The 17386-nt window shown below is 42.7% G+C and overlaps 2 protein-coding genes across 3 annotated transcripts in view; both read left to right on the top strand.

The window, feature by feature from the left end:
* LOC120566816 (exosome complex component RRP40-like) overlaps nt 1-17386 on the top strand; it is a 279666-nt gene that overhangs the window by 38530 nt on the left and 223750 nt on the right. The window lies entirely within an intron of this gene.
* LOC120566810 (zinc finger protein OZF-like) lies at nt 2588-11882 on the top strand. The gene is made up of 2 exons (XM_039813465.1): nt 2588-2816; nt 9426-11882. The coding sequence occupies exons 1-2, from the start codon at nt 2613-2615 to the stop codon at nt 10713-10715; spliced, it is 1494 nt and encodes a 497-aa protein (XP_039669399.1). The 5' UTR covers nt 2588-2612; the 3' UTR covers nt 10716-11882.

Raw genomic sequence — 17386 nt, 5'->3', positions numbered from 1 at the left:
ACAGAAGGAAATATTCTGGCGCCTATTTAGCTGTCAATACTGCCGACGTTGTCTGCTGTAATCAGATCAGAATATATTTATGTTTATGTTTATGGGAAACATCCATGAGTCCAGACAAGGCTAGCAGCAGCAGCGCCGCGTCAGACACCTTTCTGGTGGGAAAGACGTAGAAAACGCCACGCAGTCGCCACGCTTACGCCACGCAGCCAGTGATCAGGAGGCCTAAAAAGAAGAACCGCATTTTACACAGACTGATCCAGAACAGAGGCTGGATGTGTTGAAAATGTTTACTACAGATGAGAAAAAACACCGAAAATTGAGTTTTGTTGACATATGTAAGGAAGTGTGTAAACATGAGTGATTCAGGACTCTGTGTAGGAACCCTAACCACAAACACGCCGCACGCTGAAGCGCCGCGAGGAGCCGTGAAGCAGATCTCTTCTCATGTTATTCTATCCGTCTGGACGCACCGGCTGCAAATGTTTGACGCCAGGCAGGTCATCACATACAGGAAGACCGGAGGGCAGCCGCAGACTTTACAAAAATCAAACACATTTCAAAATAAAACACCCAGGTACATGGGGATTTTGGTTGTCTTGACTAGACTAGATGATCTACAGACACACACACACATACAGACACACACAGCTGAGTGGAGAGGGTTGTGTGTCTGTGTGTGGTATGAAGAGCCAGGCGCCATCAGGCAGGACTCTCCTCTTCCCGTTACTGGCGGTGCTTCAGCGTGCTGTCAGTCTATGAGGTCACATGGACGTGTGACTGTTTGATTAAAGGAAATCCTCTGGTTAGCCTAGCTTAGCATAAAGACTGAAACTCAGCTCAGTGTATCTAAGAACTCAGCGGATGGATACACTGGTGTTTGTCAAGAACTAGTTCCAACGCACTGTTTTTCTTTTCTTTTTTTTAGATATTTTTTGGGCATTTTAGGCCTTTATTTGTACAGGACAGTTTAGACTTGAAAGGGGAGGGGGGGGTGGCATGCAGCAAAGGGCCGCAGGTCGGAGTCAAACCTGCGCCGCTGCATCAAGGAGTAAACCTGTATGTATGGGTGCGCTCTCCACCAGGTGAGCTACCCGGGCGCCCACGCAAACTGTTTTTCCAACTTTGAATCTGGTGAAGCCAACGAGTGAATAGGAGTCTTTGGGTTTGAATGTTTGTTTATGTTGACATATTATTTGGATGTTTTCTATATAAAAAATAAACCAGTTACCTCAAATATGAGTTTGTTTTGAATTCTCAAACCGCTTCATAGACAATGAAGATGCTGGCTCTACACACACACACACACACACACACACACACACACACACACACACACACACACGCACGCATGCACACAGAGAGACACACTCAGAGACACACGCATGCACACATCAGAGGCACGCATGTGCACACACTGCAAGACACACATGCATGCACACAGAGAGACACACTCAGAGAGAGAGACACCTCCCCCCTGTCTACAGGCCTGAATATAAATCGAGAGAAGAATGGTAATGGAGCCATTAATGGCAGTAACAGGTAAACAACAGTGAAGTGTGTGTATGGGTGTATGGGCACGTTCTACTGTCTGAAACTCCAAGTACCCCCCTCTTCTTTCCTACTATCTGACAGTATTTACCTTCTATTATTATGTTGCTAACATATAATCTTCCAGTGGGCTTAGAACTTGATCTCTTTTTATAAGAATCAAGTATCATATCATTCTTTATTTTAATCTTATATATTTTAATGTGTGTGTGATATATGATGTGTACTAAAAAGCTTACTGTGGCTTTAAGAAAGCTTTGAGACAGTTGAACATGCAGAGAAGGGAAGTTGTCTTTTATTTTTTTATTCATTCCTTCAGAATACAGATATACACTGTGTTCCAAATTATTATGCAGATGCTATTGTTCACTGATTTTCATAAATAGTTGATGCAAATGTCAGTCAGTATGGTTTTCAAGTCACCAACAATCTAATTTCATTGAACAAACCACCCAATGAAAACAGGATTTTTTTCAAAAATAAAAAATTCAAAATGCACTGTTCCAAATGATTAATGCACAACAGAGTTTCAGAACATGTTATAGACTGTAAAGAAGTGAACATGGTCATTTGCTGAATTTGCAGCATTAGGAGGTATTATTATTAGGAGGTACATATTTACTGAAATCCAAAGCTATTTCCATCACACCCATCTGAACAGTCTTCTTTGATATCACATTCATAATTATTGCATCCATTGAACTGGTGAGTTTATGGAGAGTTTCTGCTTGGATTTCTCGGCAGGATGTCAGAATAGCCCCCCAGAGCTGATGTTTGGATGCAAACTGCCCCCCACCCTCATAGATCTTTTGCTTGAGGATGCTCCAAAGGTTCCCAATAGGGTTGAGGTCAGGGGAGGATGGTTATTTATTTTTCTTGATAGTGGTATAATGAAAAGAATATACATTTTTTGTTTGTTTTTGTTATTAATACAAGACTAGACTCTTATGAAGTTAATGGTATTACACACTCCTGTACAGTTGGTGGTGGTATACTACAAACTAATACTAATCTGCCAAAAAAGAACCCGGAGAGAGTTAGCCGAGTGCAGATGTGAGTTGCACATGCGTCACTTTGCGACGAGTAGCCTCCAAGATGCACCGGTAGTGACAAGCAGTCCCAGTGGAGAGCTGCTGGATTTCCGAGACCAGGACCAGGACCAGAACAAGAGCGGAATGGAGGAGGAGCAGCAGAAGCCGGAGCAGCGGAGCAACAAGGTCCCCAGAAGAGCAGCAGCAGGCTCGGCCTCTGATAGCAGCGGTGTTCAGGTCAGTGTTAGGACACAACAAGCACACTAAAGACACAAGATGGCCGACTCTCATGGAAACAACATGGGGGGGCTCTGTGGCCATTAGCACACATGCTTCTCTCTGGGTGAAAAGGGGCCAGAGGCGTCCAAAGAGGTTTTTAAAAGTCTCGCTGTGTTCAGCTCTCAGTCCGTTTGGAGCTTCTAACTGAATCTCTGGGCTTAGTTTAGTTTCTAGTTGATATCTGCTTTGGTTTACATTTGGGCTCCGTTTAGAGGACTCTTGTTAAGTTACTGCTGATGAAGAGCTACATTTCCTCCAGGTTTCCTCTTCAAAATAAAAGCATGTAGGTAACAAAAAAACCAGGGGCTTTTATTGTGAAGAATGTATAGGAAGTGAAACCGTTTTACTGCTTTGTGAACACAGCGCTATGAATAGAGCTATGGATGGATGGATGGATGCCTTCCTTCCTTCCTTCCTTCCTTCCTTATTGATTCCCAAAGCGACATCCAAGGACCCAGTAACGCTGAGACATTATACACAGGATGATGAAATAACAAATCCACATGAATGTACTAAGGGATGTATAAGCATGAGAGGCCTGCAGTGACAGGGCAGGGACTGTGTGTGTGTGTGTGTGTGTGTGTGTGTGTGAAGGTTATTTTAGTTTTGCATTTTTCATTAGTTTTTATTTTTATTTCGTTTTGACTTTTTGTTTTCAAATTCAGTTTAGTTTTAGTTTGTAAAGCGGGTTTTCTTAATTTAGTTTTTATTAGTTTTAGTTTTTTTTTGTAATATGGGTTATTTGTCGGGGGATTCAAAAAGGTCTGAAAAAAGTATTGTGTTATCAGTGTTTCCTCTATGTTGATTGGCAAGTGGCGGTCCGCCACGGTTAGATTTCTCCCGCCACCGTATCAGCAACAAGCCGTCTACCCAACCCAGTCTCACGTCAGTTCGTGATGGCATTACCAAATTAAATCTATCAGAACGTGATACCCTCACGTTATTGTGAAGATTTACGTGTTGGGGTCACGTTTTTTATACTAATGTATTTCAATGAGAAGCATCTTACGTAATCACAGCACGAAACTTTCTGCCAGTCGGGCTGCAGCAGAGAAGCTGATACAGCTTTGATATTATTGGTATTTTTAACCCAATAACCGCTGTTTTAATCAATATTTATTCACCAGATCTTATCGCGGTTTATATGTATTTCTTTTACTGTTATTATTTCGGCCAGGGAAGCTGGATTGCTTTGTTGTTTATTGATATTTTTAAAACTATAACGCTACATCTTTCAACATGTATTTAGCTGTTATCATGGTATGCATTTCTTTATTTTAATAATATTATTTCGGTCTTATTACCGGTAAATATTACAGTAAATTAGACAGAACAGAAGGTTACGAAATGAGCCGAGCTGGGCGCATTCAAAGCCGATGTCCCAAGATGCAATGCGGGCATTCATTCACACAATCAGACAGCGATCAGCGGGTCTTTAACGCCTGTATCACTTCAAATGCGTTAGGTTATGAGCGTGTGTTATAGCGACTACAACAACGGCAGGGTGATCAGGACCCCGACGCCAATCTTCTTTCAGCGGATCGATTGATAGCTCTCCTCCAGAGGGAACAGAACTGCGTCCATGGCAACGCTATGCTATGCATGGCAACGGTGTGTTATACTTAGCAACGGTCTGTTATCAAGAAAATAACCATATGACCATATTCTACATTAGAATTCAAGCAAGACATGTAATAAATATAATATATATAATCAGTGGTTTTGTCACCAGCAACAACGTGTTGCTCAGTTATGTTCCAGTAAGTTATGCACCGTAATAACGTTTAAAAAAATCAGCTGAAGACTCCGGAAGTGACGTCGTAATTACCGCTCGGCGGGTAGAAAAGATACAAATACATAATATTCGTAATATTGATGTTTTTGTCTAACGTTGTATTTGAGGAGTTAAACAATAAACATAGCAATAATAATAAAATACAGTTTCATGTATTTGTCTCATGTACTGTTTGCTCAGCCGCGGCGGGCGCCATCAATCTGAATCAGAACGAAGCCGAACACCTCCGCCCACCCCCCCCGGAAGAACTACAAGTGAACCAGCTTTGTAACAGATTCTGGGCCGCATCTATAGTGGGAGTTGTCGTCATGTCATATATTTATCATATATTAATTTTACTATTCTTAACAACAATGTATAAGTATTAAAATTACCAGAAGATAATGTATTGTGAATTGTCAACGGTTTACTTTTATTGACCGGAAACGTTCAACATTCCACTTCCTCTGTTTGAAACACACCTTAAACAGCTTAGAGCTTAACATATAAAGCCTTAATTTATTTATTATGTGTCAGTAGCTTGTTGATCTTTACATTGTTAAAGTTAATTTCCTATCGTGGCCTGGGACACACATTCATACGATTTGATAAAGGACTTATTGGACTTAAACTTATCATCGATCTTACAATAACGAGTGTAGCTGTCCTCAATTTAGGTCATCCTGTACGTCTCATCTCCGGGTTTTCCTGCAGAGAGAGAGAGAGGAGAGAGAATGTGTGTGTGTGTGTGTGTGTGTGTGTGTGTGTGTGTGTGTGTGTGTGTGTGTGTGTGTGTGTGTGTGTGTGTGTGTGTGTGTGTGTGTGTGTGTGTGTGTGTGTGTGGGGTCAGTCACGGGGTAGAACTGAGCAGCAGGATTAAAACGGCAGAAGCGACTTAAAGGTCCCATGGCATGAAAATTTCACTTTGAGGTTTTTTAACATTAATATGAGTTCCCCCAGCCTGCCTATGGTCCCCAATAGGGATGCACCGAATATTTGGCCAACGAAAATTTTCGGACGAAAATGGCCCAAAATGGCATTTTCGGTTTTCGGCCGAAATACTTTTATCACCGAAACAATACAGCCGAAAATGTTGTGATGACGCAAACAGAAACTGCGATCTGCACGTGTGTCAGTACCCGATCCGTTCCACCTGCAAAGCGTCTCCTAGGCAACGAGGTTGACACAGACCACGGAGTGAAAACAATGAAAAGTGCTCTTAGAGTCTGTCAGCACACGGTTCAGGGAGATCTGTTCGGATCCTCTGCACTTCATCGTTACTGTACTTGATCCGCGTTATAAAGACCATTACTTGGATGCGGAAATAAAGCAGGGCGCACGAGAAATGATCCAGGTCGCCATGGAGACGGAGAACCCGCGTGGAGACGGAGACGGAGCGCGCACGGAGCAGGAGGAGATCAGAGCGCAGAAACAAAGACTGGTCTCTCTGCACCAGATGAGGGGCATGCACCCTCGTTGTCTGATATGTTCAGTGAAATCCTGCAAGAAAGTGCCTCAAATAATAATAACAATAGGTAAGCTATTCTGTTCTTAGGCTACTGTATACTGTATGTGACTATCAGATTGTAGCCATATTTCTGCTAGATATTTTTTTAATTAAACTTTAATATTAATTTATACAATTGCAATGCCTTGATTTTAGTAAAGTTAGTACACAGTCATAGCCATAAATGCAATGGTACTAATAATTGGCTTAATTTCTTTCGGGGTTTCGGTTTTCGGTCTTGGTTTCCTCTTTTTTCGGTTTTCGGTTTCGGCCAAGAATTTTCATTTCGGTGCATCAATAGTCCCCAATTGGCTTGAAATGGTGATAGGTGTAAACCGAGCCCTGGGTATCCTGCTCTGCCTTTGAGAAAATGAAAGCTCAGATGGACCAATCAGGAATCTTCTCCTTATGAGGTCATAAGGAGCAAGGTTACCTCCCCTTTCTCTGCTTTGCCCGCCCAGAGAATTTGGCCCACCCATGAGAGAGAGAGAGAGAGAGACATCATGGCTTTCAAACGAGCAAAGTGGCAATTGGTCAAGGCCACACCCCCACCCTCCACCTTGCCCCCCCCCCTCTCTCCTCAATAGCTACAGTCACAGAAATGGCACATCCTAAGGAAAGCTCATTGTGGGACTGGCTCTAGTGGCTGTAATCCTGCACCAAGGCTGAATTTCAGGAGAGAGACTTCAGATACAGTATTAGGGGACCACTAATGTCTATATAAAAGAGACTTCAGATACAGTAGAAAAAAGTTTTAAAAAAAAAATAAGTATTAGGGACCACTAAGGTGTATATAAAAGAGACTTCAGATACAGTATTAGGGGACCACTAAGGTCTATATAAAAGAGACTTCAGATACAGTATTAGGGGACCACTAAGGTCTATATAAAAGAGACTTCAGATACAGTATTAGGGGACCACTAAGGTGTATATAAAAGAGACTTCAGATACAGTATTAGGGGACCACTAAGGTCTATATAAAAGAGACTTCAGATACAGTATTAGGGGACCACTAAGGTCTATATAAAAGAGACTTCAGATACAGTATTAGGGGACCACTAAGGACTATATAAAAGAGACTTCAGATACAGTATTAGGGGACCACTAAGGCCTATATAAAAGAGACTTCAGATACAGTATTAGGGGACCACTAAGGTCTATATAAAAGAGACTTCATATACAGTATTAGGGGACCACTAAGGTCTATATAAAAGAGACTTCAGATACAGTATTAGGGGACCACTATGGTCTATATAAAAGAGACTTCAGATACAGTATTAGGGGACCACTAAGGTCTATATAAAAGAGACTTCAGATACAGTATTAGGGGACCACTAAGGTCTATATAAAAGAGACTTCAGATACAGCATTAGGGGACTACTAAGGGGTATATAAAAGCATCCAAAGAGCACCATGTCATCGGACCTTTAAACATTACACGTTACAGTCTACGCTGATGTTAAAATCTATACAGGTTGGCAGGACGGTCTGAAATGTTTTGAACGGTCTTTCGCTGTACGTTTTGTCAATGCGCCACTTGTTCCAAAAGTACCTCCTCTTCTTTAATTCGCTCTCAACCGTTTGTACATCCATAGCTACTGCTGACTCCGCGGCGGGCCTCTTAACACCGGGGATATGTCGCCACATTTTTTAACAGATCATTTTCCTTTCGTCTGTACCTCAGCTCAGCTAGCTAGCTACATGTGTCACGGACTAGCGTGGTGAAAACTAGCTACTCGACTATGCGTGGTCAAAGCCCCGGCTGTGAACGGGTTCATTTCCTGTAAGTTCTTCACAATATAAGTCCTCCGTTATTTTGGTATTTCAATGTTTTTATCATGAAGCAGCAAAATCCAGAAATGTTGGGGATTCATTAGCAGTAACGCGAGCATTGTGCATTGTTACTTAGCAACAGCATTCTTTGACATTCTTTGTGTGTGACTTTGCTGCATGTAGAACATTTTCTCACGAGTAGTGCGTCATCTGATCGGCCTTTCTGATCGGCCTTTATGGAGACCACCGATCAAACTATTTAAAAGCCTTTATCGGCCGATCAATCGGAGTACCCTTACGATTACAATGGAAGAGAGACGGACCATCATAACACTTAAGAATGTTGGTCTTTCCTACAGAGAAATTGCGAAGAAAGTCAAGGTGTCAGTGAGTACAGTATTCTTCACCATCAAAAGGCACTTAGAAACTGGGGAAACTCTGACAGGAAGAGGTCTGGCAGACCCAAAGCTACAACAGAATCAGAAGACAAGTTTCTGAGAGTCAACAGCTTGCGTGATAGGCGGCTCACAGGACAACAGCTTCAAGCACAGCTTAATAGTGGTCGTAATAAGCAAGTCTCAGTTTCAACTGTAAAGAGAAGACTTGGAGCTGCAGGTTTGATAGTTCGAGTTGCAGCAAGAAAGACATTGCTAAGACGTCAGAATAAGAAAAAGAGGCTTGCCTGGGCCAAGAAACATCGTCGGTGGACTACTGAAGACTGGAAGAAGGTGCTATGGACTGATGAATCAAAATTTGAAATCTTCGGTTCATCACGCAGGATTTTTGTACAACGTCTAGTAGGTGAAAGGATGGTTCCTCAGTGTGTGACATCAACTGTCAAACATGGAGGAGGAAGCGTGATGGTCTGGGGCTGTTTTGCTGGATCCAGGGTCGGTGATTTGTACAGAGTGAAAGGCACCCTGAACCAAACGGCTACCACAGCATTTTGCAGCGCCATGCAGTACCCTCTGGTATGCGCCTAGTTGGTCAGGGGTTCATCCTACAGCAAGATAATGACCCAAAACATAAGTCCAAGCTATGGCAGAACTACCTTAGGAAAAAACAACAATATTGGAGGCTTAAAAACATGGAGTGGCCAGCACAGTCACCAGACTTAAACCCCATTGAGCTGGTTTGGGATGAACTGGACAGAAAAGTGAAAGCAAAGCAACCTACAAGGGCCACACAATTATGGGAACTTCTGCAACAGAGTTGGGAAGAACTTTCTGAAAAATATTTGATTTCCATTGTAGAAAGAATGCCAGGAGTGTGTTCAGCTGTTAGATCTGCCAAAGGGGGCTACTTTGATGAGTCAAAAAATTATTTTATTTTGGTTTATAAATTGATTCCATGATTTATTATTTGGGGTGTTCTAAAACTTTTGACCAGTAGCGTATAAGCATGTGTTAGCATGGATTGGCATGTTAGCATTTGTAAACATCTTAGCATATGTAAGTATGTTTTCATGTGTATCGCTCCACCATTGCATCTAACTCTCTGTCTGTTTCTATAGAAACGGAGAGGAAGAGGGGGACTCGGACATCACAGCTGTCAGGACTGTGGCAAGTCCTTCACATCATCTGGAAGTTTAAAGATTCATCAGAGAGTTCACACTGGAGAGAAACCATACAGCTGTGAACAATGTGGGGCAGCTTTCACACAGTTAGGTACGCTCAAAACTCATCAACTCATTCACACTGGAGATAAACCGTACAGCTGTGACCAATGCGGGAAAACTTTTTCTCTGAGTGGTTACCTTAAATGCCACCAACGCATTCACACTGGAGATAAACCGTACAGCTGTGAACAATGCGGGAAAACATTTTCTCAGAGTGGTCACCTTAAAACCCACCAACTCATTCACACTGGAGATAAACCGTACAGCTGTGAACAATGCGGAGCAGCATTCACAACGTTGGGTAGTTTTAAAGCCCACCAACGTATTCATACTGGAGATAAACCGTACAGCTGTGAACAATGTGGGGCAGGTTTCACACGGTTAGGTGGGCTCAAAAGTCATCAACTCATTCACACTGGAGAGAAGCCATACAGCTGTGAACAATGTGGGACAACTTTTTCTCAGCGTGGTACCCTTAAAGTCCACCAACGCATTCACACTGGAGATAAACCGTACAGCTGTGAACAATGCGAAGCAACTTTCTCAAAGTTATCTATCTTGAATGCCCACCGACGAGTTCACACTGGAGAGAAGCCTTTTTGGTGTGAACAGTGTGAGAAAACCTTTTCTCGTGGTGATACCCTTAAAGTCCACCAACGCATTCACACTGGAGATAAACCGTACAGCTGTGAACAATGTGGGGCAGCTTTCACACAGTTATCTATCTTAAATGCCCACCGACGTGTTCACACTGGAGAGAAGCCATTCTGGTGTGAACAATGTGGGAAAACATTTTCTGAGAGTGGTCACCTTAAAGCCCACCAACGCATTCACACTGGAGATAAACCGTACAGCTGTGACCAATGCGGAGCAGCATTCACACAGTTATCTAATTTAAAATCCCACCGACGTGTTCACACTGGAGAGAAGCCGTTCTGGTGTGAACAATGTGGGAAAACTTTTTCTCGGGGTGATGCCCTTAAAGCCCACCAACGCATTCACACTGGAGATAAACCGCACAGCTGTGAACAATGTGGGGCATCTTTCTCAGACTTATCTAACTTAAAATCCCACCGACGTGTTCACACTGGAGAGAAGCCGTTCTGGTGTGAACAATGTGGGAAAACTTTTTCTCAGAGTTGTAGCCTTAAAAGACACCAACTCATTCACACTGGCTCCTCTTGAACATGTTCTAAAGCCAAGCTGTTGTTAGAGAGGAGAGAGGGAACAAATAGCGTGAGTCAAGACGCTGTTTACTACCCAGATAACAAAAGAGAGCAGTCCCGAGCCCAAAGTAGCCGAGGTCCAGGACCACTTGCAGGCACTAACCTGCTTGATAAATATGGAAGAAGAACAACGTGGGGAATATGTTCGAGCACATAATATTGGGTCAAAAAGAGCATGTAAAGATGACAAGTGAAAATCAGTGCAGTGAAAACCACGATGAGTGTAACATAACAGTTGTTTTCCAAGGAATCAGATGATGAGATATTCATGGTTGAAGCTTGTAGAAGAAAATGATTTACCAGTTTTAGTCTCATTTTATCCTAATATCCTCTTTCTGTTCACTGATTAAGTTGATCATATTTTATCTGATTTATTAAAACATTTTTATCTTGTGTTCTGTAACTGAATGTTATTAACAATATACACCAAGAGATGGAATTGTTTTTGGATATATGACTGTTAACATTTATATTTTACTTAATTACTTCATGTATTCATGTGTTTTGTTGAAGAATATTGTGAGTTGTGTTTATAGGTTTTATTTTTTCCTCTTATTTTGTTGAAGCTGGTCATGTTGTTCATACGTGTGTGATCACTTGAAGAGTAGTAATGTAGACTCACTGTAATCTGAACACTTGATATTACCCCACAAACTATGAATAAATACTTTTTGACAATCTATACTATGACGTTTTTATTTAAATTTTTTTTGACATACTTAACTATCACTTTTTGTGACTTTTAGACATTTCATGAACTTTTTTTGACTTCATGTACTTTTTCTGGCTCTTTATGACATCCTAGACTGTGACCTTCGTGCCTTTCTCCGTTAGCATGTGTTAGCATATGTCTGGCTCTACTATGATTCTGTCTGTCTGATTGTAGATAAAACGGAGAGGAAGAGGGAAGACTCGGGCTGTTTCTCAATCTCAAGAATACAAAGAACAGACTCGTGTTTTTTGGGAGAACCTTCTTGCTGGTTGTTCTTGGAAGAATGAACTCAAGTTCACAAGCACAGAAAATGCTGTACACACACACAACACACACACACTACTCCAGTTTGGAATGATAGATACATCGGTCGGAGTCGAACCTGCGGCTGCTGCATCGAGGAGTTAACCTCTGTTACCAGGTGAGCTACCCGGGCGCCCACGCTAAAGGTTTTTCAAACTTTGAATCTTGCGAAGCCAGCGAGTGAATAGGAGTCTCTTTGGGTTTGAATGTTCAAATATGAGTTTGTTTTGAATTCTCAAACTGCTTCATAGACAATGAAGATGCTGACTCTACACACACACACACACACACACACACACACACACACACACACACACACACACACACACACACACACCCCCCAACCCGGTCTCACGCCAGGTCGTGAAATAGTCACGTTATTTAGATTTATTGATTTGTGTACAGGTCATGATTTTCAAACCTGCTCTGGGGTCGCAACAATGCGGAAATGAGGCACCACACGCCGGCCACAACAACAGGACGGACCGCCACTCACAGGGGCACACAACAACAGGGAACCAAAACGCCACAACGATGGGACGGTTGGGGTTAGGAAGAGAATAAGGAGGAAAGGAACTGCAACACGTGAGACGCCATCCCCGGTCTCCGTGGTTAAAGTCTGTGTTGTTTGACCCATCCACCCCCCCGACCACCCTCCCTGCTCAGACTTTCTCCTTATCAATACTACTCGCTACCGTCATCGTTCTGTGATCACGAAATATGCTTCCCATTGAAATACATTGCTTTAATATTCCTAATCACCACACGAAAAAAAAGTCATTATGGTGTCCTGTCCACGACTCAATAGATTCAATAACGTGACCATATCACCAACTGCTGTGGGACCGGGCTGCTCATGACAGACAGACAGACAACACACACACACACACACACACACACACACACACACACACACACACACACACACACACACACACACACACACACACACACTGAAGGTGTTTTGACCAGTTCTGCTGCTGCTATCAGTGCTCAGGGCCAGAGACTGTTTCCTCCTGGGTTCAGTATTTCCTGGGTTCATTCTGTTCCAGATCCCCCTCCACATGTCTTATCACTCCCAGAGAGAACAGGGTCAGCATGGTTCGGAGTAATTTCACCCTAGGGTCCTTTGCACCATGACCTCGAAGCCAAACACCCCCAGAAGCTTTTTTCACCTGGGTCTATTTGGGAGCGAGTAGAGTAGCGTTATCAGCTGAACAGCGCAGGGGCTAATGGACCCACGTTTGTATCTCCTAAGTTACCCCACTAATAATGCCCGAAATGATACCAAACTTCTACACTAGTACAAATAGGTTATGCTCTCATAAAACGATGGATTGGAAAGTTTGTAAGTACAACAGAAGTTTATGTAAATAACACTTGCCTGCTGGCTTCTGCGCTCTGCTGCTACCGGGCAGAGTGCTTAGGGCCGTCTACAGATTACAACACCGAAAAGAGATGCAAAAAAAATATTTATTAATTTAATGATTAAATAAGGTAATGTCTCCAAACTTACCTCAATTATTAAATTAAAAAAAACTTCAAGTACCCCCCTCTTCTTTCCTACTATCTGACAGTATTTACCTTCTATTATTGTGTTGCTAACATAGACTCTTACAGTAGGCTTAGAACTTGATCTCTTTTTACAAGAATCTTTTATATAAAGTATTTAATATATATGTATATGTATAATTTGTGTTATCTATGCTGTGTGTAAAGAGCTTACTGTGGTTTTAAGAAAGCTTTGAGACAGTTGAACATGTGTTGGAGCGAGAGACAGGAAGGAGGGGGGGGTTGTGGGAGAGACTAGAGGGGGACATGAGGCTATCAGGGCTCAGAGAGAGACAGACAGACAGACATATATAACATCGAAAATTAAGTTATAACATTTCACGGTGTCTTTTTTTGTCTCCTTTTTCGAGTTTTATCTGTTGCTTTTTTTTTCTGAGTGGAGAACTGCTGGATTTCCGAGACCAGGACCAGGACCAGAACAAGAGCGGAATGGAGGAGACGCAAACTTTTACTTTGAAAAGTCAAAGCTCAGACGCGGGCTTTTACTTTGAAAAGTAGAAGCTCGGGGGCGGCACCAAGCGGGAAAGAGAGGGAGGCTCCAGGCTGCAGCCATACAGTCTGGAACCCGGACTTAATCAGCAATCCTAGTGGAGAGCTGCTGGATTTCCGAGACCAGGACCAGAACAAGAGCGGAATGGAGGAGGAGCAGCAGAAGCCGGAGCAGCGGAGCAACAAGGTCCCCAGAAGAGCAGCAGCAGGCTCGGCCTCTGATAGCAGCGGTGTTCAGGTCAGTGTTAGGACACAACAAGCACACTAAAGACACAAGATGGCCGACTCTCATGGGGGGGGGCTCTGTGGCCATTCTCAGTCCGTTTGGAACTGAATCTCTGGGCTTAGTTTAGTTTCTAGTTGATATCTGCTTTGGTTTACATTTGGGCTCCGTTTAGAGGACTCTTGTTAAGTTACTGCTGATGAAGAGCTACATTTCCTCCAGGTTTCCTCTTCAAAATAAAAGCATGTAGGTAACAAAGTAACCAGGGGCTTTTATTGTGAAGAATGTATAGGAAATGAAACCGTTTTACTGCTTTGTGAACACAGCGCTATGAAGATAGTTATGACAATGCTTGACTAATAAATACCAAAGTAGAGGACATAAGAGCAGGAATGTGTGTAGTAGTATTGTACATATTGGTGAATTAGGGATGTTTGATGAAACTAAACATCAAGTTATTATCCTCTTCTGACCAAGTAGTTCCAGGAACGTAGTTCTAGGAACAGTCCACTTCTAAACAGTTCTACTAACTACTGTCCCCCAAAACCGGTTTTAACATTTGCATTCACACTGACCAAGTGGCCATAGGAACTGGTAGGGGGGGTAAGGGAGTTGAGACAGAGTTGTCTGAATGCTAGTGTAGACCTTTTGTGATGATAACACAAACATTTCACAAGAATGTCAACCGGTGTGATTAGATGGCTGTGTGAACACCAAAGACCTTTTGTTATTATAACTCAGCCATCTAACCTGCTGCTGCTCTTTGGAATCAAGCAGCTAGGCCTACCTTCATGTGTGCATGTACACATAACTGTAGTAACCCACTTTTCTATTACATATTTTATGTATATCAAAATAAAACACAACACAGCAAACTTTAGAGTGCAAAGTCTGAGATTTAAGATTTGAATATAAATATAGTGCAAGGCACTTCAGTGCAATGAATAGCTAGGAGCCGCAACTAACGATTATTTTAATAATTGATTCATCTGTTGATTATTTTTGCTATTAATCGATGAATTGGATTAAAAAAAAGCATTCATTTACATTAACTCAATACATATATACTTGTTTTAGTTACTAGTTGTGTAAAGGTAACTAACCCAAAGAGCAGATACAGACACAACACACACACACACACACACACACAGGGCCCTCGAACTGGGCTCTTCGGAGCCCTGCTGCTGGAGGAGATGTGACGGCGAGGACCGGTTCCACGGCTTGGTCAGAGACATGAACTTCGTAGCGCGCGCTGGAGCTTCCACCGCTGTGAACGGGGTTTTAGCTTCAGGAGAAGGACTTTGATCTGTTAGTCCTACCGACGGAGACTCTTAGGTGTTCTGGGGTTGACCCGCGGTGGTGAATTGTTCGGCGTTGCGGCAGGGTTGTTGCCGTGTTCTGATTGTTCTCATCTCAGCTCCGCCAAAATAGACATGCCATTTCAAAAATCTTTCATTTATTGTCACAAATATCATGTTTTCGAAGCATCACTTTCATCACATTTTATGTGACATATTTCCAGAAGGAAACTGACTGCAAGCAGGAACATCTGGACCCAAATGAGAGAGCGATGTTTATGGGGCCGGGCTGGCCCCCTTTCTTCTTTTTGTTTCGCACCAACTGGTGTAATAGTCGCAACACAACGAATCGATAATGAAATTTGTTGCCAACTTTTTAATAATCAAATTTGATTGATTTGTTGTTGCATCTCTATTAATAACAATATTGTAATTGTATGATTAAGATATACATGAGGTAGATGAGCAGAACAGTGTTGATTGACTTTGTTCAGTGTTGGGTGTTTGTGTGAGTGTCTGAACAGAGTAGGGAAAGTTGTCTTTGTTCGGCTGGTTTTGGTGAGAAAGCCGCCAGATTAATGCCTTTACAGACTGAGGTCCACGCCAGCCGAATGGATTTTCTTGAGCGTTTAGTAGTGTAATTTACGGTACGGGCTCTACGGGGCTGAAGCCGGCCAAAATGCATGTCGTGTGTGTGTGTGTGTGTGTGTGTGTGTGTGTGTGTGTGTGTGTGTGTGTGTGTGTGTGTGTGTGTGTGTGTGTGTGTGTGTGTGTGTGTGTGTGTGTGTGTGTGTGTGAGACACACGTGACAGAGAGACGATGGAGAGCAGGGAAAGGAAATGCAGAAGAATGTGTTTTAAATAGCGTTTAAAAAAATAGTAATAACGAAACGCAATGTGCGGCGGCTGGTGTTGATAGTGAGGCGGACCGCCACACAATAGTCTATGTGTGGGAAACACTGCTGATGCACCAGCATGGCTGTTATCTCATTCTGTTTTTCCATTCTAGACAACATGTGGTCCTGGTCACTGTTAGTGTTAGTGGACAAAGGTGTATGGACATCTCTGTGATGAGCCACTGGAGGCGCTGTAGTACCAGTATTTAGAACTGGGCTCAGTCTCATCAGCTCTGGGGGCCTCTGCTGGAGATAACTGGTATCGTCTGTCCTTTTTCTGTTTTGGTATTCCAAAGTGTAAAACAGCAATTCCAGTGGCTGGTTTTCCTTGTTCATCTTTTCCAAGTTGATGTGGAACAAGTCTCTGCATTAATGTTAAGAGCTTCAACAGTTGTTTCCTTTTTCTTAAAGTCTGATTCCATGCCATTAGATGGCTGAGAAGCAGCACTCCACACACCAGATCCAGAGCTCATAAAAAACATTTGCTTTTGCCACGGCTGCAGCTACATCGACTTGAAGCTGAAGTTGTTCTTTTCGTTGTCTTCACTTCTCTTCCTGTTCCTCCAGAGCATGCTTTTCTTTCAGCAGACTTAGACGGCGAGCAGAGCAGCTGTTTGAGCCTCTGCTCTGAGACGGGCAGATGAAGTGCTGGACACATTTGATGTTGAACCTTGTTTTTGGCTGCTTAGGTTTGATCTACTGTCACATGACAACATGTCATCCTGGTCATCATGTTGAGAAGATGGATGCTCTTGTTCCTTTTTCACTTCCTCATGAATCCCACTTTGTTTCACTGCCAGAGCTTCCTGGTGCCACTCAACATCAGGAGTTAGCTTTGAAAGAGGCCTGCTGGTTTCTGGAAGCCCCACTTTAACATCCTCGAATCCTTGACTGGATTCAGTGCTGCTGTGAACCATGCATTTAGTTGTTCTTGTTCATCAGATGGGATTAAAGACATCAGCGATTTAGGCAATGCAGTGGCATTTTCAGACAGTTGCAGCAGAACAAGTTAGTGTTTTAACTTGTGAATCATTTTGATCATCTCTCATGAGCTCCCTTGAGAGACCCTATGTGCTCCTTTCATTAGTTTACTTCCTGTTTACACTGGGTCTGAATTCACTCTGAATCTTGCTTGCCA

This window comes from Perca fluviatilis, chromosome 10 (assembly GCF_010015445.1).
Source record: "Perca fluviatilis chromosome 10, GENO_Pfluv_1.0, whole genome shotgun sequence".
In the NCBI taxonomy this organism is placed as follows: domain Eukaryota; kingdom Metazoa; phylum Chordata; class Actinopteri; order Perciformes; family Percidae; genus Perca; species Perca fluviatilis.
This window is presented reverse-complemented; position numbering and strand designations above follow the sequence as displayed.

Coding starts and splice junctions, on each gene's coding strand:
- LOC120566810 (XM_039813465.1), top strand. CDS start 2,613: ATGCGTCACTTTGCGACGAGTAGCCTCCAAGATGCACCGGTAGTGACA. Junction 2,817..9,425: donor CTGATAGCAGCGGTGTTCAG/GTCAGTGTTAGG, acceptor CTGTTTCTATAG/AAACGGAGAGGAAGAGGGGG.